At 41.2% G+C, this 22,591-nt stretch overlaps 1 protein-coding gene across 6 annotated transcripts in view; it reads left to right on the top strand.

The window, feature by feature from the left end:
- Positions 1–12,025, top strand: part of RHOBTB1 (Rho related BTB domain containing 1) — a 52,892-nt gene extending 40,867 nt beyond the window's left edge. For 5 of the 6 annotated variants that reach the window (XM_042033608.1, XM_042033609.1, XM_042033611.1 and 2 more), the window contains 7 exons: positions 927–1,112; positions 2,868–3,832; positions 4,258–4,376; positions 6,234–6,384; positions 7,955–8,043; positions 9,124–9,229; positions 9,737–12,025. In XM_042033608.1, the coding sequence (XP_041889542.1) occupies positions 927–1,112; positions 2,868–3,832; positions 4,258–4,376; positions 6,234–6,384; positions 7,955–8,043; positions 9,124–9,229; positions 9,737–9,906 (1,786 nt within the window). In that variant the 3' untranslated portion in view covers positions 9,907–12,025. The other variant, XM_042033613.1, reaches the window with a different exon arrangement.
- The last annotated feature ends 10,566 nt before the right edge of the window (positions 12,026–22,591 follow it).

The raw sequence follows: 22,591 nt of genomic DNA, 5'->3' as shown, positions 1-22,591 counted from the left end.
TTTTTCCCTATAAGAGACCCAAGAGCTTGAGAACCGCTTGTTTATAAATAATGAAATTGCCCCTAGTTAGGTATGCCCTGAGACAAGTATTCAATCATTTCTCTGCCATTGGGTGCCAGCTCTGACAGGAGTTAGGCAGTGGTTCAGTGGATGAGCTGTCAACATTAATCCTCATACTAGAATTACAAAGCAAGTTTATTTAGTGAAGTAGTTCCTGTTTTCTTAGAAACCTTTAAAAGCCTTCAAATATTGTCATGCTTACTCTAATTTAAGCCACTGTCCTATTCTGCACTTTACTGACCTATTTTCACTGTAATGTTTATTTTTGCTGATATTGTAGAAGTGGTCATTCTGCAGTAGTTTGCCCTTCTAACAGGTTATTTATTAAAGACATTAGAGAATTGCTGTGCAAAGCACATTGCAAAGGCGACCACCTCAGTACTTCAAACAGTGCAGTAAAGGTATTTCTCCAAGACAAGTTCAGGAGTGATCTGTGTCTGCCTGTGTGGCTGTTCTGAAGTTTTGCACAGCTCCTCCCTAATTCCTAAGCACCAATGACATTTGAACTGCAATTTAGGTGTCCAGTCAGCAGAATTACATCTGGAGCAATGGCAGCCTGTGAGTAACTGTTGTGTAAAAGTAGAGAATGGAAAGCCTGACCTCTCCTCTTACTGCTCCGCTCACACGTGCAGGGATCATCTCCTCATGGAGGGGCAGTGCTTCCTAGGTATGTGGCTTTGTGCTCCCATGCTTTTGTGGTGAAATATGTAGCTTCTCTCAGACCTCTGCACGAACAACATGTATTCTGACATTGGGTGTCAGCACATTTGTCAAAGAGCAGAGCGGGGTGGTGATGGAAATAGGTGAAACTGCAGTGACAATCATTTGTGGGGTTTTCATTGGGTATTTTCTTGTTGCCTTCCTAGATCCGATGTTGTTGTTCTGTGCTTTTCAATTGCTAATCCTAATTCCCTGAATCATGTGAAAACAATGTGGTATCAAGAAATCAAGCACTTCTGTCCTCGCACACCTGTCATTCTGGTGGGCTGCCAGCTGGATCTCCGCTATGCAGATCTCGAGGCTGTTAACAGAGCCAGACGGCCTTTGGCAAGGTAAAGTTTAAACAAAAATAAGAATTAAAAAAAAATCTTGGTAATCAGGTACAACACTTTCAAAAGAGAAATTGGAGAGCCTAGTTTCCTTTTCTTTTGTACAGTGAAAATATATGTGCTTTCTTCTTTTTCTAATTCTCCTGTCTGAGTTGGTTAGTTCTTTAACACAACCAGTTATTAAGTTTCCCACAATATTTTTGCGCTGGACATTTAAGTGTGCTTGGGTGCCAGAACACTACAGTAAGATAGAGATGGTAATGATTATTGAAAGTTTTCTTATGTAACTTTCTCTGTCTGAATATATGTATCGTGTCCTGTCTTGTCACTATTGTCACTGTTCTAAACTGACAGATTGTACTTGAATTTTCTTAATTCTCATTTTTTTTTAATTTGTAAGTGTAGTCCTGGATCACAGCAGAAAATAAAATGGTTGCAAATTAAACTTTTTTTTAAAGTTCTGAGATTAAAAGAGAGTTTGGGGGTCATTCTAGAGAAGCTTTGTTTTTCCCAGATACAAAATACAACCATTCACATATTTGGCCACGACAGTCCTGTAATAACTGGCTTGTTTCTAATTTATTCCTTTGATGGGAATTTGAATGAGATCAGATTCATGGAAATAATATCCATGATTGTGTAATTGATGACTGTATTGTAACAAATTTCCATAAAGAGATTGAATTAATATTTTGTGGGCCCTTAGAAAACTTTGCATTGCATTGCAGTCAAACTCTTGACTTAGCAATATGATTTTCATAGGTTTATTTATATAGTAAACATTTCTTCATTGTGAGGGTGGGGCGGGCTTTTTGGTTGACTCTTTAAAAGGAAATGGTCTTTTTTCAAAACTCTTCTTCTGCCCTAATCCTCCTCCCTGATTTCACCATTAGTAAGTTTGAGTCAGAACTCTGCGTGTCTAGCACACTTGTGCCACCTGAACTGGTTATTTATTAGCTGGCACTCACAAGCTGTTGTCTGGGGCGTGTTCTGTCTGTGCCAGCTCGTGTCTGCCCAATATGGTGTGCTCACAGAACACACTCTTGGGTCGTGTCTTCTGGGGAGGTGATTTTTTTGCTGGGAACATGGATCCTAGCCCAGACTTTTTACTGGTTTGTTTACCCTGCATCATGTACTGGAGCTGTTCTGGAAATACATGCGTTCCCACATAATGCTTCTACAGCCAAAACAAGCCTATCTCTTGCAGTGTGTGTTCAGTTACTCTTTTGTTTTAGACTACTGTGATTTTCTTTAAAAAGCATGACCTTAAGAAATATTTCCATTTCATATTTATCTGTATTTCTGGTATTTTTATGTAATGAGAGTTTCCATTTGTGTTTAAATGATGGATACAAAGAAAGGTTCTGACAGAATATCTGAGTAGTAAGGGGTGGTAGGAGGTTTTTTAGATAATGAGAGTTCTCAAGTATCCTATCAAATTTTTTTACTCTAAATTTCACTTTAATAAAGAGGCAGCTCCATTTTGCATAAATGATTTCTACATATATTTAGTAACATTGCAAAGACACCACCAAACTAAAATGAAATTACAAGTATGTGCTATTCTAAAACTCTTTGGAGTCATGATTGTAGATTTCCAAATCTACAATCTTTGTGCGCTTAATTTTATATTTTGTTTCATTTGAATGATAGTTATGTCGGATTTAGTGCTGAATATTTGGTAAAATTCAATGCTTTCTGGAGTAACTTTGTGATGATCATTGTGTGTGACAAGGTTTATTTTTTGTTTAACCCTAGGCCAATAAAAAGGGGAGACATTTTGCCACCAGAGAGAGGCAGAGAGGTTGCCAAGGAACTCGGGATACCATACTATGAAACCAGTGTGTTTGACCAGTTTGGGATTAAAGATGTGTTTGACAATGCAATCAGAGCTGCCCTGATCTCCAGAAGACACCTGCAGTTCTGGAAATCTCATTTGAAGAAGGTCCAAAAACCTTTGCTTCAGGCTCCATTTCTACCTCCAAAAGCCCCTCCTCCGGTTATCAAAATTCCCGAGTGTCCCGTGCCGAGCATGAATGAAGCTGGATATTTATTGGACAGCCCGCTGTGTGCAGATGTCATGTTTGTTCTCCAGGAGCAGGACTGCATTTTTGCTCACAAGATTTACCTAGCTACCTCCTCTTCAAAGTTTTATGACCTTTTCTTAATGGAATGTGAGGAAAGTCCCAACTTGGATGAAACACAGTGTAATAAAGAAAATACAAATAAGGATGTTCTGACAAGTCACCTTGAGACAAACAGTGACAGTGATGAGGCATCCTTGAAATCTCCTGATGTTAAATTTCCCCCAGAAAGTAGTGACTCTTTAAACACTCTAGAACCTGAATCTGGTGAAACAAACTCTGCAGCAAGATCTCTGGCATCCTGGGGTAAGGGGTTTGTTAGTGTGAATAAGGAAATGAAAGTGAATCCTGTCTCAAAGCGGACGTGTCCTGTAACTGTGGTAAAAATGGATTCGTCTGTGCAGGCCGGACCTTTTAAAACTGTTTTGCAGTTTTTATACACAGGCCAACTGGATGAAAATGAAAAAGACCTCACCAGACTGGCTCAGATTGCTGAAATCTTGGAAGTATTTGACTTGCGAATGATGGTGGAGAATATTATGAATAAAGAAGCCTTCATGAATCAAGAGATTACTAAAGCATTTCATGTCAGAAAAGCTAATCGGATAAAAGAGTGCCTTTGCAAAGGGACATTTTCTGGTGAGTAAATACATGCTTAAGCAGGAAGAGCACTACTTTCTTTCTCTTCCATGTTACTGTCACTTCATAGCCTTCAAAAACTGTGACAGCTTACATTGTTCTGAGAGGAGGGCTGACCCCGAAATTGTAGTGTTACTCAGGCCAACTGTTCCAGCCTGGGATTCTGTAGTTTCATTTCTCAAAATCTACTCACAGCTTTTAAATAAGCAACGCAATTCTCAAAAATGTTGAACATCCAGTATCCCCCTTTACAAGTGAGGTTTTTCATTTAGCTGTTTAAAAGACAAGAGTTATTTTTGGGGTGAGGATCATGGGAAATGAAGGAAGTCCTTGGTTAACAGCATGCAAGTGAAGCACATTCATGAGACAAGGTTACTCCTGAAGCACAGACTTGCAGCACTCCTGTGCCTTTGTTCCCTTGGCAGATGTGACATTTAAATTGGACGATGGAAGCATCAAGGCCCACAAGCCACTGCTGATCTGCAGCTGTGAGTGGATGTCTGCTATGTTTGGAGGATCATTTATTGAAAGCTCCAAGAGTGAGGTATTTGTCTAGTTTTGTCTGTTTTGTTTACAATGTCTGATGGATTTAGGGTGATGGAACATCATCTATTTGAAAGGTTGCAACAATCTCTAGAATCAGGGATTTACTCTTCCTTGCAAACCTGGGATGCTTTTCTTCTTAAGGCATTAAATGAGGCTGCCCAAGAAGATAACATACTTTCTCCAAGGCACAAGTCTTCCTCCAGCATGGGAGTGTGTGTTTAAACCCAAAGTCCTCTAAAATATTAAATATGGGGGAGAGAAATTAAGTGTGAATTTCTTTAAAATAATTTTTTAAGTTTTGTAAATATATATTTATACAATCAGAAGCACTACAAAGAATACTTGGGGCAGGGGCATTGATAAAGGAACTAAAGATAAAAAAGGGTTGAAGAACATAGAGTGTTAAACCAGAAAAGGGAGCTGTTTTCACAGCAGAAACTGAGCTAACTTTAGGAGAAATTCTACTAACTTCAGTAGCAACTCAGCACAGATTCTGTAGTGCATTATCTTGTCCTTGGAGTAAAGCAGGTATGCAATACAGTTTAAAAGATCTCAATACTTTGAATAAGATTTTGCAGAATAAGCCTTGTATTTTTATGTGCCTTCATGGTCTGTTTTTCAAATTCCAAACCCTGTGCTAATATTTTTTCTTGTGCTTTATCCATACCCAGGCTTTTTTTTGTTTTGGTTTTCTTGTTGCTTTCTATATTCATATGCTCATATGAAGTGTTCACATTTTTTTGTATTTAATATTCTGATAGATATTTTTCTACTTAGATTTTTCTGGCTTCTTCTAATACAGCTGTAAACATAATTCCTTTCCCAGAGGCATACTCAACAAGTGGTTCATTAAAAATACATAGTTTGATTCTAGTGAGCAGCATTTGGCAATGAAGAATGTGCATTTATTTTCTACTGGCGTATTTTTAATGATTAGCTTAACAGTCTTCGCTCATCTTTCCAATTCTTTCCAATTTAAAATATTTAGCTTCCATTTTGTAGAGTTTAAAGCATTCAGTAATGCTTTTGGAAGTTTTAAAATATAGGTAGATATGAATTGAATGGTTTGCAAAGAATAAAACCATCTACTTTTACATATTACCTTTTCTGTATTTGGGGCAAATTTTATAAACTCACTCATTAAATTTACAGTTCTCTGCATTAACAAAAATATATCAATAATGGATGAGTTTCACAGCTAGCTGCTCTCACTTGGAGAACTGAGCTGCTTCCCAGAGTGGCTGATGTGCATGAAAGGTTCATGCTTTAGCATGAGAAATTAGGCAGTTCTTGTCCTAGTCTTGGTAGCTTAATTCCATGCTCGTTACACTCATTACATGTGTGTGGCAAAAAGGGCTTATGTTTCTTTTTCCTCATTTCTTCAGTTTTCGGTTCCTTCCCAGCCTTGTTTACCTGGATAATTTGGTTATTTACTGAAAGACTGAGGAGGGTGGTTTTATTGTTATCCTTTGTTTTCTGTTATTCTCAGAATCCACAGAGTTTTCCTTGCCAGGAGCAGATAGATTGCATTCCTCAAGGAGTCCACCAAGGGAGGTTTGGCGTGGGAAGTGCTCAGTGACTTTTATGTGTAGCTGTCCATTTGCAGGCTAGAGAGCATTGAACAGATTCCCTGTTTGATGTGGATCCAATTCCAGCTTGGATATAACCTGGCAAAGGATCTGACTCTGGAGCAATGCTTACCTGTTGGTTCTGTTTTGGAAAATGTTTTCCCTGCATTTCTGAAATAACTTGAAGAGAAAAAGAGACAGTCCAGCAAAGTGAGAGAAGTGAAATATAGCTGCTGTATGAAAGTCCCTTAACAATTAGAAACTCTTTTCTTAAATATCTTTTCCAGGTAGTTCTTCCCAACATAAACAAGACGTCCATGCAAGCAGTTTTAGATTACTTGTATACCAAGCAACTGTCCTCCAGTCAGGAACTGGACACACTTGAGTTAATTGCATTGGCAAATAGGTTTTGCCTTCCTCACCTGATTGCTCTAGCAGGTAAGAATTTGTGGCCTTGTCTGATGCAGTGTCTTCTGCAACAGCTGAAATGTGCTTTAATGGTTTTCGGAACACGTAAGATTTTCTCAAGTGTCAGAGAAAATAATTTTTTTTTTTCTGAGAGGGCTATTTTAATGCAAATTGATATTTTTACACAGAGAAATGTATTTGCCTTTCTCCTGCCTTTTTTAGTTTTGTGCTAAACCAGCTCAGACCACTGAAGTTTTCTGTGCTTTAAAAACAGAAAGAGTAAACCTTCTCTTTAGCATTGAGGATAATGTCTGTGGATTGTAATATCCATTTTGGTGTTGTTAATTTGCCTGAAAACAGGAAGGACTACAAGTTTTCCATTAAGTAATGAAGTGCTCCACTTTACATTTCTGTTCAAAGAAAGTAACTGAGCCAATTCAAAACTGGTCTAGATTACCATGTTTTTAGAAATGCTGCCTAGATCCATTTTCACTACATGGGAATTGGATATTTTGGTATATACTTGGGGATTCAACCCTCATTTCAGAAAGAAAACCTTTTCAATCCCATATTTAGAGAAAAATTACAGGTTAGAATACCAATAAAGTTTTAAAATTAAATCCATACACATCCCAGACCTCTGGGGTTGTTTGGGTTTTGTTGTTGTGTTTAATTTGTTTCTCTCTATTTCAGTAATTTGGCATTGTTCTGATCACATGACCAAGGCCAAAACTCAGGGACAGATGAAATAAAGCTACACCTACCTACAGGACTGCATTTAGGCAAGATTTAATCACATACCAAACCCTGGCTCTCCTTCAGTTGTGCATCAAGACTGTGTCTCTTGTCTTTACTGGTTTGGACAGACCAAATCTTCATTGCCTGATTTTATATGCACATTTTAGCTGAAGTTTTGAGTATTTTTTAACGTAATTGCAGTGTAAACATCCTTACAGTATTAAGAATATTTCATTCCATTTAATTTTTGGTGAAATAATTTTGAGTCCAAAGGCTACTGTCAACAGCTGAACCCAGTAGAATCAAACCAACTGACAATGTTTCCCCAAAAACACTCAGACTTTTATTATGGGAAATGGTTCTAGGAAAGGGTTGGGGAGAATTTTGAACTTAGGTGATTGTTGGGGGTGCTGGTCAGCCTTCATCTGAATCTCTAGGAACAAGTGATCTGAAAACCTAAGCAGGGCCTGAAGTGACCTTTTCTCTGTCAATGCTGTGTGTATACTCATTAACAAATCCACAGTTCAGTGGCAAGTGCACTGTTGCTTAAAAACTTCGTATGACCCAAAGGAGACAGCTGATCCATATTTCTAATTTATACTGAATATTGTACCCATGCCAGAGAGAGACTAGTGGCTGCTGACCCTTGTCCTTCTCTAAGTGGTTATGAACCACATCTTCAGCCACAGCTCTAAGGGTCAGAATTTGACTTCCCCCAAATGTGAGGTTGCTAAGGATATCTGTGTGAATGTGACCCCCTCCCAGGAGGAGGGAGAACATGCTGCCTTGGTTCTTTGTTACCTGTAGATGCTGTGACCTTGCAGTGTTTCCCCTGTGAGTGATGAGTTTTCTCCCCTCACAGAGCAGCATGCAGTGCAAGAGCTGACCAAGGCCTCCATGAGTGGCATTGCTATAGATGGAGAAGTCCTCTCCTATTTGGAACTGGCACAGGTCAGTGTACACAGCCTTCTGAAGATATTCTGGTCAGCTGCAGGACTTGCTTTTAGCTCCTTACTGGTGCTGAGCATTGCTTCTAAGTGGCTCAAAGTCTGCAGTTCTGAGAAAGACTGATGATAAAACTTAGTTTCATCTTCTATTTTAAAGAAGGTTTTTCCATTAGTTCAAAGGTAAAATATCCCTTTAAGTAACCTCAGAGGAGTTGTCTTTCAAATATATATTTTAGTTTGTCTTGATTGTGGAACTTCCAAGCTCCATGTTCTCATGACCATGGTTCAGTAACATGAAAAGCAATGTAATGAAGCTGTTCAGCTTTGTATGATTGATTGATTGATTCTTGCATTTCTTTCAATTCAGTTCTTGGAATGTCTTTGCAGTACAGGTCTAAATATAACATTTTTTGAATACTTAACTGGCTACTCAAAGTCAATTGTCTGATAATTCAGAGTATGTGCAAATCCTCTTTATGTCCAAATGCATCTCAGTATTTCTTGAGTCCCGTAAGTAATTAAAAGAGAGAGCCCCCAGCTCACAGTTAAACTGCACACCTCTGTTTTCCAAAATGCAGAAGACTCCCAGATACAGTAGAACAAGCTAAAAATTTTATTATTCTTGATTTCACACTAACAATGAGTCAGCTGCAGCTTGGCTTGAAGTAGCACTAAAGCACTGCACAAGCTGGCCACCATGCAAGATTTCCTGCAGCTGTTTAAAAAGGCCTCTCTGCAATACCTGTACTCCTGCTTCAAAACCAGAACTGAACCCCTCCCAAGAGAAAGCAGCTCGCTTCACTTCATTTTGATTGTAAGAAGGGCAATTTTCCTTTTTTTCCTTCTCCTGGTTAAAGACAGAAGCAATATGTCTAGCTACTGTTAGAATATCCCATGTGGCCAGTACCTACCCCACTATGATGTGTTTATAACCCGAGATCAGAGCAGGCAGTCAGAATGAACTCTTGGGAGAGTACGGCCAGGTACCATCTGCTGGGACCATTCTAGCTTTAGCTGTTAATAGGGGCTACAAAATGAATGATAACCCCAGGAAATGGAATAAGCTCTTTGTTTTTCTTCACAGTTTCACAATGCTAACCAGCTGGCAGCTTGGTGCTTGCACTACATCTGCACCAATTACAACAGTGTTTGCTCCAAATTCCGCAAGGAAATCAAAGCTAAATCTTCAGGTATGGGAAACTTCCCCCCCTCTGTTTTCATCAGGTTTTCCCTTCTTTCTCCCCACCCAGCTGATTAAACATAAGGACAAAGATGAACTCACGTAGCTAAGCCAGGAGACTGAACCTCTGTGCTATCTTGAACAGCATTCATAAATTCTTATCTGCAAAGAAAGGTCATAATCATTAGCCTGATTGCTGGGCAAGCATCATGTTCTTTACCTAATTCAGTGATGCTAAAAGGAACAGAGCTCTTTTCAGGCTCTGCAATGAAAAATACACTCTGTAAAGGCCTTGCGTTTTTATAGTTTTTGGTGGATTAATGCCTCTTGTGTGTAACCACTTCCAAAGTCTTTTCACACTTAAGGCATTTGAGGAAACTGGGTGAATCCTTGATAAGCAAGCCAGCATAGAGAGTGGATAAATGATTAGCTGCATAGCTTTTTGCAAGACATTTCTGGGATTTGTGTATCTTACTGGCGTCTTTGGGGATTTCTTTCATTGTTTCTTTTCAATCAGATAATCAAGAATATTTTGAGAGGCATCGGTGGCCGCCTGTGTGGTATTTAAAGGAAGAAGATCACTACCAGCGAGTTAAAAAGGAGAGAGAAAAGGAAGATGTTGCACTGAACAAACATCATTCAAAGCGGAAGTGGTGCTTCTGGAATTCCTCTGCTGTAGTTGCCTGAACAAAGCAAATAAGTGGAAATCCATAGCCAGAAATTAGTCTTATTGTTAGAAATAAGATGTAGTTCAGGTTTTCGGGAAACTGTGTTCCACGTGTGCATTTATTACTGCTAGGGTCAAAAGCACAAGCTCACTCAAAATGAGCCTGGAACAGCTCCTTGAAGTCATCTGTATATTTTTTGACTGGTAAGCAGATAAATGTCAACCATTATTACATTACTTTTTTTACAAAAAAACCCAAATCCAGCATTAATGTTTCAATCTCCAGTTGGGAAATATTTTTATACTCTCTGGTGTATTTTGGTCAGATAAAATTCTGGATACCGTTTTATTTTACAGACACAAAATAATCATGTAGCAGCTTTGTAATTAGATTTTAACTATTTTTACTATGCGAGTACAGTGAAATAGACAATCTTCAGTCATAAGAGACTGCTTTTAGAGTATCTCATAAAAGGTCATCTTGGGAAAAAAAATCTAGTTGCCTACTATAGGTTGTCTTTTTCAAACTAAGTACTGTGCACTGGTAATATAATTAGATGGTTATTTCCCCTTTCTAAAGCAAAGGGTTAGAATAAGATCCAATAACTGCAAGATATAGAGTGCTTGATCTTTGCTCAGCTGAATAATAGACAGCATAATTACCTGTTCAACTGCAGGCAAATGTATTTCTGATATTTGCCATGTAAGTGCAAATAATTACGACTACGTGGGCCATGTGAAATCTAGTGATTCTAAGTATTCAGAGGTTTTATATGTCTAGATCAAAGAGGATATTTCTAAAATCATTTAGAAGGGCTTATTAATTTATATCCTTATACAAGTATGGATCTGAATGCAAAAAGCAGTTACACTGCTTGCATTTGAATTACTGCATGGCAGTTACCTTGTTCTGCAGGATCTTCACCATGCAGCAGCCAGTCCTCATGCTGAATTCCTTTTTGCTTCAGTGCAAGCAAATGAAAGGGCTGCAAAAACAAGTAGATGTTATCTAGTGTTCCAGCATTTTGTAAGTGAAGAAGGGTCTTCACACACAAGATTACTTCCGTTTGATCCAAATTCTTTTATAGCTTTTCCCAGGTAGAACTCAGTTTTAGGTTATTTTTAAGTAGGTGATATATTTCCCCTGGAAGTAGATGTTCCCAGAATGCTGGGGGCAAACTCATGGTGGTAAGGCAGGAGTTCTGCACAAGTGGTGCAAGACAAGAAAAAGCTTCCAGTGTTTCCAAATAGCCTGTGTGTTTATGACTTTTTATCAACCATTACTGTAAAGCTGCAGTGTTACACTAGATTACATAAGGATGAGAACATTTTTTAAAAGACCAAAACTCAAATACATAGACTGTAGAACATACACATGCAATCCTGTGCAGTGTCTCAGGCACAACTCTGTAACCAAGGTAGTATTGTGTATTAGGTTTGTTAATACTGTTCTGTGCTGGCAGCTCAGCACACCAATGTGAAAAGCTGTTTGTTTGTTTGTGGTTTTTTCTCTGTATCCAAAGGCAAGGCAGTACAGTCACCCCCCAGAACTGTAGGTCAGGAAAGGCTTTGGCCTGAAAGCCATAAACACCTCGACATATTTGCGTTCTGCATGGACTCCTGCTCAGCTGAGGCTACCACAGGATGGTGGGAGCCACCCAGCATGGGAGGAGAGGCTGCTCTACAAACCTTTGTGAGGAAAGCAAGTGAGAGATTCCTACCCCTCTGAGATTTGTCACCGCATGGTGATAAAGAAGGGCTATAAATGGTGGTTGCAAATATGTCTCCTTAATTCTTGGTCAGTGACAATGTGGACAAGAACATGGAATGAGAGAAGACGTGTCAAGACTGAGATAAATAGCTGTTGTCATAAAATGTTAACCAGTCACATTTTAAGTAAGTATTGCTACTAGGTTTTACACAACCAAAGCTACTGTATGATTGTAATCTTGCCAAACTGTAATGGATATATAAATGAACCTGAGGTATATGCAATAATATCCAGTTATTCTAGTTATCAGCTACTATAACCAAGTGGCTGGTTCATTTGGTTAATGCTGTCTATGGCCTTTAATCTTGGTGGTTATTTTGTGTTTTTTATTTTGGAAAAAAAAGTCAATAAAACTGTTTAGTTACAAATTGTCTCCTAGCTCTTTGAAGAAACTTCCTTAATTTTGAATTGCATTCTTCCCTTTTTAGTGCTGCTTGTAAGCATTTAGTTGTGTTATCATTCATTGAATTTTACTGACTTTTACATATTTGCATAGCACATTAGGATTTATGCTTGGGAATGTCACAAGGAAATCCTATAGTTTGTATATTATATTGGAAGGTTGGTGCTGGTCACTTATTGTTAAACTGCACAGCAAAAAGAAAAACAAACCTCTTGCCACTTTTCCCCATGGTTTCTAATATTTAATTAGCATGATATTACCCAAGGGACATGAAACTAATTGGTCATGACAGACACAGGGAGGAAAAATGTAGGTAAACAGCAGGATATCTGTGAGGTTTTCAGTATGCACTAAACTTGTACAAACACTGTTTTCCCTGCTTTCTCACTGCCTTAGTTGCCAACCATCTTACAGAATTCCTCATTACCTGTTAGCAAACCCTCAGCAACTACCTCCCTGAATACAGCTTGTTTAATTGATAGATGTGTAAACCTGGTACTTTTCTAGAGAATTTTTGCAAGATATCACGCAAAGAATGCCATGTTAAGAGCTTTGAAAAAAATCACAAAGCAATGCCAAGGGCACTGAAAGCACATTCAGTACAGTGTTCATTTGTTATTCAAGTGCTCATTTATGAAAATGTTACATATCTAATTTACTTTGGAAGCAAAATTTTATTTATTTGAACTTACCATCAGTAAAGGTAATGGGCTCAAAGGAAAGAGTGGTGATGTCAGGTGTAAATATGTTTCTCTTGTTTATGATAAAAGCAGTAGCGTGGAAGGAAGGAGCAAATCGGAGGCATTGCTCTCCAGGGCATTCTTTTTTAAATACTAAGACCAATGTTAAGAAGTTCTTTGTTTCTGGGGAGTCTCATTCATCTTACCTCTTAGAAACAATGTTTTTCTATTTGTTCTTTAAGACAGAATTTCTGCCAGCAAGTTTCTCTGCACCACAACACAAACCAGTTTCTTTGGCCTCCTACCCACAAATAGCCCACCAAAGCCAGAAATAAGAGGTGTTGTGTGAGTAAGATGGGAGTGGCCAGACTTCAGCCACAACTCCCTGATTTCATTCACTGAAGACCTTCTCCTCAGAGTCCTTTAGTCAGATCAGGCCTCAAAGTGAGCAAAGGTAAGCTAGACAGTACTAAATATGTGGGTGTGTTAAGAAGGGTTGCCTACTAGAAGAGACTAATCTGGAAATCCTTTCTGAGCACTGAAAGCATGGTTCTCCCAGAGGGAGTAAGGAAAAGCACAGTGATTTATTGCCCTGATTCTTCAGCAGCTTGCCTACAGATAGCCCTCAAGAATAGTTTATGCCTAGAAGTGTTTGATTTGTAAAATTGGGGGATTTCTTTTTCCCATGTTCAAATAACAAGCACTGATAGAGCAACTGAAGGCATCTTGGAAATCCTTCTCTCAGGGTCAAGTCTTTCATCCTCTGTACAAAGAGGTTTAGATAAAGATCTAATGTACTAAATAGGATTAATTTTGGTATGTAAACTCCAGGATGGTGACATATTTCAATTCTTCCAGACTTCAGCATTTACAGTCTGGTGAAGAGATTTGCTTTGTCAGATGGAACCACAGTTTTGTCCTTATTCTGTCCCTTTTTTCCAGATCACAGTCTTTCTACTCTTGCCACTGGATAGGCCAGCATTTATTTACTCTGGGTTGGATTCCAAAGTACATACTATGCAGTGAGATGTCTTTAAGGTGTCTGCTTGCCACTCCTGAATCCTCTTAGATTTTTGGTCTATTAAAATGATCCAACAGCATTTGCATGAGTTTACTTCTCCTGCAGGCAAGATTCCCATTGAAATGGATGAGGTACTGCACACACACACACTTCGGGCTTTGAGGTGCCGCCTAATGAATTTCCATGTTACCGCTTGCCTGTGTTCCAAATCTCCCAAAGAAGTTTGCTGTGTGTACTGCATGCAGGATAAGACAGTGTGTTAGCAATGAGAATCCCCATCCTGAAGGCTCTACAGTAGGATAATTCATTGTCAGTTAACTTGTGCCTTTGCCTTTAGCTAAGAGAACACAACCCGTGTCACGGATTCACTTTGCACTAGCAGCTGGAGTAGTGAGACCGTTGTATATTTATATATGCAAACTAAACCCCTCGCTGCTGCTAACATAAAAATCTTGATTTCTGGTATAAATATGAAAAGCTTTTGGACCAAGGCTGCAGGAGGCTAAGACGAAAATTTGAACATTAGAAGATGCAAGAATGGTTATGCTAATGTACCCCAGCTCTCAAGAAAATCAAACTGAGAAGGTAAAGCCGTGATTCAGGGCGAGCCGAGCATGGGACAGCAGAGTTGTGATGGCTCCTTTATAACTGTTCAGCCTTGCCAGCTAGTTTGTAAGCAGGCCACATAGCTACAACATCCCACTGGGATGTTCGGCAGCACCAAACATTCCCAAGAGGCAGGTCCTGCATCCCACCCACCCCCACAGCAGGGGGGGGCACAGGTTACAGTGAAAACATTACATTGCTAATTCATCCTGTCCTTTCCTGTACAGCACTGGTACCCCATAGTCTGTCCTTTGGCCTGCAGAGGAGCCCAGAACCACCTCCTGGACATCATATATCTGGTTTTGTCCCATCTTGAAGGATATTCCAGAGCAACAAGGATGTTACCGCAACACAGGAAGGATCTCCAGCCAGTTTCCTTCACTGAGACAAAAAGCTCTGGGGCAGCCAGGTATTGGCCTGTTTAGGGATTTCAAGATAAAAAAAATATAACAACTTTGCAAAAACACTCGAAGTCAGAGACTGAGTGACTGAACACACAGGTATGAGCTGTGTGACTGCCTGGACGAGTATTTAAGGTACCATTTAAAGATGCTGAACTGGGAGGGGCATATTCCCTGGAGATAGCAGCTCTGCTTTTCAGCTTTAAAGAAAAGCAGCCTTCACCATTAGATAGAATTAGGAAGCTGGGTGCCATCCCTCTGTATTGCCCTGGTCTGAGGCCATGGAGGGCTGCCTCACCCCCCACCCCCACACTTATCTAAAGTTTTAGATAAGCAGCCAGGTGATGACACTTCACAGTGAAGATTTTCATAAGAAATTTTATTGCCTTTGACATTAAAAAAAAAGAAAAAGGATTCTTTAGTCACCATTGGGATTAATATTTTTTTAACTTACGGATGTATAATAAGGATTACATGGCATTCCAGGTATTAGTACTGAATATTCAAATTATCCTCACAGGTTATAAAAAAAACCCCTACAATTAACAGCAGTTTATATGATTAAATTTGCATCTTAGTCATTAAATATAAGCTGATCATTCTGACTAGATGATCAGATGTGATTGCCTCCACCACCCAATATTTTAAATATTAGTTATACACTACATAGTACAAAGAAATTTCTTCACATTCTTCTCCTGGGTCCTCAATTTCAGCTCCCTGTAAAATTTTGTGGATCCCTGTGCTCTTTGTATCACACTTATATTTTTCAATTGTAGAGTATCTGGGGTTACTTTCTAAATAATTGGCAGATCTCATTACGTGATGAAAATCAGTTAGATGATGGTGCTTTTTGCCACAAGCACTCTAAAGAAAGGGGGGTTCTGAGGAGCCCCTGGGGACTCTCTGGGGTGGGGAGATGTCTGTGAATCCTTCCTGCTCCTGCAGAGGAACAGGACAGCTCTCCCTGCAGGGGAAGAGCTGCATCAGCTTGTAGGGGATGTGATCGAGTGTCACCAGTCCTGCAGTCTGTGAGACATCCAACAGCACTCTGAAACAGCTTCAACCAAGTGTGACTACTTACACACTTCCTGCTCATCCTGCAGTGACTCCCTTGGGCTGTTCTGCTGAGGCAGGTCCTCCCCAGCTTTGCTCCCCCTTCCTTTTGGCTGGCCAAGGACAGCAAAGCCCGTGCATGCAGAGGTGATTTCTGGCCTGCTGAGCACAGTGCAGCTCTGGCAGGTGCTGCAGCTCCCACAGCCCTGCCCTTCTCAGCTCTCCAGGGTAGGAAAGGTAACGAGCTGTAGACTGACGTCTGCCCTTAATGGGGTTTTTTATCTGCTCAGGGGGTCTGTTTGTTTGTTTGCTGTAGTCACAGCAAGGTTTGTTTTCTGGAAGCTATTTGTTAAGAAGATAGGAGGAATAAGAAGTGAAAAATGACTGTATCCAAAGATAATTGGGTGATTACCTCAAGATAATTGGGTAATTAAGTTAAAGACTTGCTTTCCTTTCTGCTTAGGCCTCCAGTATGTCTGAAGGTGAGGAGGGGACTGAAGGTCAGTGCAGGGATTGCTGGGCAGGATTTTCCTGTTAATGGAACAGATTGCTCCTCTGTAGCTGAACAGAGAGGCAAGGAGGCTGGTGCCCGGGAGTTTGTTGGGAGCCATGAAATTATTTACCTTCAATTTTTTCTGCTACTTATTGCAAGGCACTACAGTAGGTGCTGAAGGGCTCCAGGTGGTGTTCTGTGCCTTGCACTGAGTGGGGCTACAGGGAGCACATGTGCTGTGCACCTGTAAAAGGCAGGCACTTGCTGCAGCTGTAGGGGCAGAATTTGTTGGCCTTGCTGCTCTCTTCTGGATCCATGGCTTTTGTTTTGACACTGCACACATGCCCAGCCCATTAACACAGAGGCTTGGGCCAGGGAGTATCATCCTAGAACTACATTATCCCCTTGGGCTTCAGAAGTTTGTTTCCTTAAACCTGATATCCAGACACCAAAGAGAAATCCAGCAGTTTTACCCTCTGCACTTCCAGCCCTTCTAAGCTGTTTTTCAGTCCCCGTCAGCCACCCTTGCCCATGCAGAGCAGTCAAGCTGCAGAACTTACCACGTGACACTGGGGGTGTGAAGAGCTTGGGTTCCCAGGTAACTTGGAAAGGTTCATGGATGACAAGTTTACTGAGAGTTAATAAATACATAGAAAATATGCCTGACTGAGCAATTTCCAAAGTCAAACAAAGAGCTGGGGCTTTGCAGAAGGGGTGTTGCTAACTGGTCATGCTGTTCTTTGTTTCTCTGGGCATCAGGTTTTGACCACTGTCAGAGGCAGTGTAAGGGACAGACACATCCTTGGTCTGACCCAGTAGTGCTCATCTCTGTGCTCCAGAAAGGCTGGGATGAAGAATTCAGTGCAAGAGGGAGGCTTTTCCCACCTAACCATGTGCTCCTTTGCAACGAGCCTACCTAAGAACCCTGTCCAACAGAGTTCTTTCCATGCCCTTTTGCTGATCACCTTTCACTACTGAAAGTTCTCGTGATCCTCTAATGCTATTGTTGTAAATGCTAATAATAAATCCAGGTGACACTGATGGCAGCACTTCAGTGTGCCTTCACTGCACCACCTGCACTGAATGGAATTACTGCCCATTCACTAAGTCACACCTTGGCAGGCTGTCCAGCATCCACAAGAGCCCATAACCATGCCAGCACACTTTGCACCGCTTGGATGTTTATCCAAAAGTTGCACTAGACTGGTCTCTGGATTTTTATCTCTATTATTCAGCAGAGCTGAAACAGAAATAGTTTTGCCTGGCTCATGCAAATGATCAAGACCTGCCTCTGATCTTGCTCCTTTAGGTGCACAGCTGATCATAATCAATGCTTGAACGGACTGTCAGGTGTAAGCTACAGGCTCAGCTGCTCTCTCTGTGACTGCTTCATCAGTTATTTTCTTTCAGGGACACATAAGTATAAGATAGATCTCTTTAAATTCCCTTTTGGCCTCAATTGCAATACCTAGGGAGTAAAATGCAGCCACCACATTTTCCCCTTGTCCCTTCAGCAGTCAGCTACACCATCATCTTCAGGTTTGGCATCAGCTGAGTGAAGCACTAACCAAGTCAAAACCATTTGACACAGGCACTTGGCATTTCCTGAGCATCCTCATTCTTTGACAAGGCTTTAACTGGGAGGATAGACTGGCACAATCTCTGTATTAGTTCTGACTTGTCTGTGCACTGGCATACTCTAGGAAACCAGCAGGCTCCTCAGGAAGAGTTAGCCCTTCAAACCTGCCAAGAAAGCAGGCATCTGTAGTACATGGAGGGCTGTGTTCAGGCTGAGGTGGAAACTGGAGAAGCCCAAACTTATGGAAGGTGGAGAGGCTCTCAGGGAGTAGCTAAACATTCCATTAGCATGAAAGTTGGATGGCATCAAATGAAACTAGCATAAGGCAGATTCACAACCAAGAGCTCCTCCTCACACCATTGTTAGCTGAGCTGCAAAATTTCTTGCCAGAGAACACAGGCTGGAAGCTCACACAGATCCCAAAAGAAACCTTTAGGGAGGAAACCTGTCAAATGCAGATCATCACCTCTACTTCAGATCTTAAGCCCAAGGCATTCAAGGTTGGAAATACACTACCAAATATCATTTCGTGCTTACCTTTGCTTTATGTTTCCTGGAGCATCTGCTGTTGGCCACTGTCAGAAGCAGGAACCAGGGCTGAGCAGACCTTTGGTCACCTGCTTGTGGCTGTTCCTGAGATTGTGATTAAGGACTCTCCTGCTTCACTGCAGAAAGACCCAAACCTGCTGTTCCCCTCTCTGTGCTGCAGCAGAGCCCCTTGTATTTGTACAGGTTAGTCTTCTATTGGGCGTCAGTTCAGGAGCTCATTACCTGCCTGAAGGCAAGTACAGATTCAGCCCATGAAGGGGATGAGGGAAAGAAAAGGGATTTATCCTTCATCTGTTCCTGGAATATTGTAGTGTTCCTACACTGTTGTGTGCCAAAAAGGAGGTCAGAAGAGGTCAGATCCATGAAGTGATTGTGTGACTGCAAGACTGCAAAACAGACACCCCTTTGAGCACAGGAGCCAGACCCAGGCATCAGCTCCTGGGAGAGAGACACACTAGTCCTGCCCAATATTCTTAATGATGAAACCTGGCCTCAGACTTCAGTGAATGCTGGTTTTTGTTCTGGATGATGCTAAATCACATGGGGATACACAGCATAAATACAGTGTCTGTCAGGGATTTTAAGTCATCTTGAATCATTTTGCCCTAATCAAGCACGCTAAGTGACTCTGTAGATTCAGCCCTTGTGATCCCCAGGGTCACCTACAGCACCCTGCTCTCTAGGAATCCCTTTTGCCTGTTGGGAATTAATCAGTTTCCAGTTTTAGAGCTGCACAGTAGCATATTAACAAAAGAAATCCCTGCTGTGAGCAGTCATAGTAGGGAAATAGGGAGATACATCTTGCCTTAAGTGTGTCCCTGAGCCTGCTGCTGGCTGCAGAGAGCCAAGGTAAATATGTCCAGCATCACTTCTGCCTGCCCTCAGCCTTGCCTCTCCCTCACTTGGCTGATTTTCACAGACAAAGCACCATCACTTAGTGTGATACACACTCTTTCTATTGCACTGGGAATAATCTTTCATTACTATAAGCTTTTCCAATTTTCTTAAGGCCTTTTACTACTTTGCCAGCATAGCATAATTTATTTTGTTGAGTGGTTTACACATTAAAGTGTGTGAAGTTGTATTTATATGTCTCTGATGAGTTCTTTCCTGGCTAGTGGATCAGTGTTGTGGTGGGGTTTTTTTACTGTAGCTTTCTGCTTTCACAGTGCAATTTTTCACCTAAAAATCAGACTTCAGACCTGCTGACTTCTGCCACATCACACCAGTTCAATTCTCAGCTCCTGCAGACACAGTGACCCTGGCACCTTCCCTGTAGTGGGAGCTTCTCACTTTTGTCCAGAGCAGCTGAGGACCCTTCAAGCAGCAAACTGCAACTGTCCCTCTGAGGTGCTGTCCTTGGGTTTTCTGGCTTCATGCCCTTAGTTTAAGTTACATATGTTTTTCCATGTATTTCTTACAAATAGTTTTAGAAGTTTAGGCTCTGTCTACTCTTGCCTTTAAAACTAAAGTGATTCTTTCCTCTCCATACATTCTCCTCCCTCTTGGAACATAAGCTTTTTGTAAGCTATAAGGTGTGAACAACGAGTGTGATTAAATCTAGCTGTGGGTGTGCTCACATCAGAGCACAGGGAAAATGAGCTTGTTTTTGTGCAAGTGCCATCAGTGACTGAGAGCTTGTGCAGCACCTCAGGCAGGACAGAACAAGGCACAGTCAGAGCCATCAGACACTGCCCAGTCCTCGCTACTTTTTGTGAAAGAATGAAGAGGCAACACACTCCTCCCAGTGCAGCTGATAAACAGATTTCACAGTCACAGCACATCACTTGATCTGCCATAAATGCCTTTTGGGAAGTGCCTAGGTTCAGCTGAGAGCCATGTTTATGTGAGGCTTAGGAGCAGGGTTTTTAAATTGACACCCAAACCTTAGAGAGAACGCCTATATTTGTCAATGGAGTAAATATGGAGTCTATTGATACTAAACTAATCTGGTTAACAAAACCCACAGCTTTTCCTAAAGACACATTCAGAGGATTTAAAGTTTAGGGAGAATAGCATATTCTGTCCTTGCCCTGCCTCACTGGCATCCTGTTTGGCAGACTAGGCCCTTGGTAGTACTGTGACACTTCACTGCCTTTTGGACTGGTAAGAGGAAAAAGGAAAAGAACATTTAGAGGAAGCTGAAGAGTTCATGGTAGGGAACAGGAGGAGAAACCAGGCCTTGTTGTTAGATGCAGAATCATCCCCATGAGTGGGTTCATCTGCATTCACCCCAGCTGAGGAGGGTCTTTGCAAGCCTCATGCACACACTCAGCTCCAGGGTCCTCCCCCTTGTCCCATCACCCTCTGACCTCCAGCTGCAGGGAAGCACTGGAGCAGCTCATTAGGCAGGGCCACCGGTGAGGCCTTAGGACAACCTTCAGACCCTTCCCTTTGGATGAGTGCCACCTGCACAGATGGCTTCCTTTGGGCTCTGCTTTCTGCTGAGTTGTAGGTATTGGAGCCTGCCTCAGATCAAATCTGCCTTTGCATGGCTGGCTAGAATAGAGCTTTGTGGCTGGTTATAAGAGAGCATCATGGTCCCTCAGAAACATGAGGCTCCTTTCCTGTTTTGGGATATTTTACCTGCTTGTTGAGGGTTTTGAGGACTGCCAGGAGAAGAGGAAAATATGTCAAGCAAAAAATGCATTACAACATCCAAAGAGGGTAAAATAAAATCTGAATGGGCTGTTGGAAGCCTAATTCAAGCAATAGCAGTGGCTGATCATTAACTTTTGCATAGTAGAGCAGGCAGTGCTATAAAAGCATGTTGCTAGGATTAATTAATTTAGTACCATAACACCTCTTAAGTAGGTGGATTACCTCCCTAAATAGGGAGAAAGTAACAGAAAAGTACTATGTGGAAGTTAATTGTGAGTACATCAGCTGCATGTAGTCCCACACCTATTTGTCCTCATTCATTGTATAAAACTACAACAACAATACCCTCTTACAGCTTTGAGCAAAGCATTTGCCCTGCTATTAGAGACCAGCTGGGATCTGTGGTCAAGATATCCCACATGGCATCTCATCCCTATAGTTATTAGATGTTTTACTACTCGTTCCTTAATTGAACACCTCTTTCTTTAGCACAATAGTGTAGTATAGCAGCAGGGAGCAGGGACTGAAGGCCAAAGATGAAGGGAATTTACATCTATTTTCTTACCAGAGGCATCCAGCAGTGTTATGAACAAGCCAACCCCAGTAAAACCAGGAGAAGGCTTATCACCAGCTGAAGCCTTGGATTACAGAACTGGACAGAAGAAGCTGTAAGGAACCCTTAGTTCAGTCTACAAGCAAACATACAGGTTAAACAAACACAGATCTAAACTGCTAAGAGCACACAGCCATTGAAGTGCCATGGGATGGAAGATTTTATGCAAAGAGGGTTCCTATAGGTTTTGGAAGATAAAAATCTCCTTTTCCAGTTTACACTTCTTATGTAATAAAAGATCTGTTTAAGCCCAGTAAGTGTGAAGCAGTTTACCTTCTACTTCCTTTAGCTCCGAGCACCCTTCTCTTGCCCTCCAGTAACAAGATCTGAGTGGGCACCTCTGCTGCTCCTTCAGCTTTTACAGCCCTCCTGTTACTCAGGAGCCTTTGCAGCCCCTCCCCTCCTTTTCCTCCTCCTCTGGCCTCCTAGGTTCAGCATAGGTTTTAATTGTTATATCCATCTTCTTCTGCTGAAATTGTGTTCTAGTAAGTGCAAGAATGTCTTATTGCTTTCATTTTGCAAGGAAAAGAGTTTTAATGAAAAAATGTTTTCACATCCTAGCATAAACCTGCTCATAAGCTGTGACATGTTCTTCTGTTGTGGAGTCATCTGCTACAGCCCTGTCTAAAATTTGGAGCTTGGATCTCAAAGAGGGCATCTCAGAGGATCTTGAGGAATAAAGGTGAGAGAATTCTGCTGATCATGAAAGAAAGAGATAGTGGTGTTTAATCCTTTTGTGAGTGCTGCTGCTTTGCCTTCAGTCTGCAGCTGAAGTTTTCCTGAAATTGTTCAAATATAACCTTTTCTCCTTGGTTCCATCAAGCAGCAAGGCCCGAGGAAAGATTTCAGTGTTTCAGTGTTGTTGTCCTTTGCACAACAGAAGGCAAACACTCCTCCGTGGCTGCTCCCTGGCCTCCCATAGAGGTGAGGGA

This window comes from Corvus kubaryi, unplaced genomic scaffold (genome assembly GCF_017639235.1).
Source record: "Corvus kubaryi isolate FWS band 111438036 unplaced genomic scaffold, C.kubaryi_AGA036_p1.0 37357, whole genome shotgun sequence".
NCBI classification, from domain to species: domain Eukaryota; kingdom Metazoa; phylum Chordata; class Aves; order Passeriformes; family Corvidae; genus Corvus; species Corvus kubaryi.
Note: the sequence above shows the minus strand (reverse complement) of the source record. Positions and strands in the feature narration are given on the sequence as shown.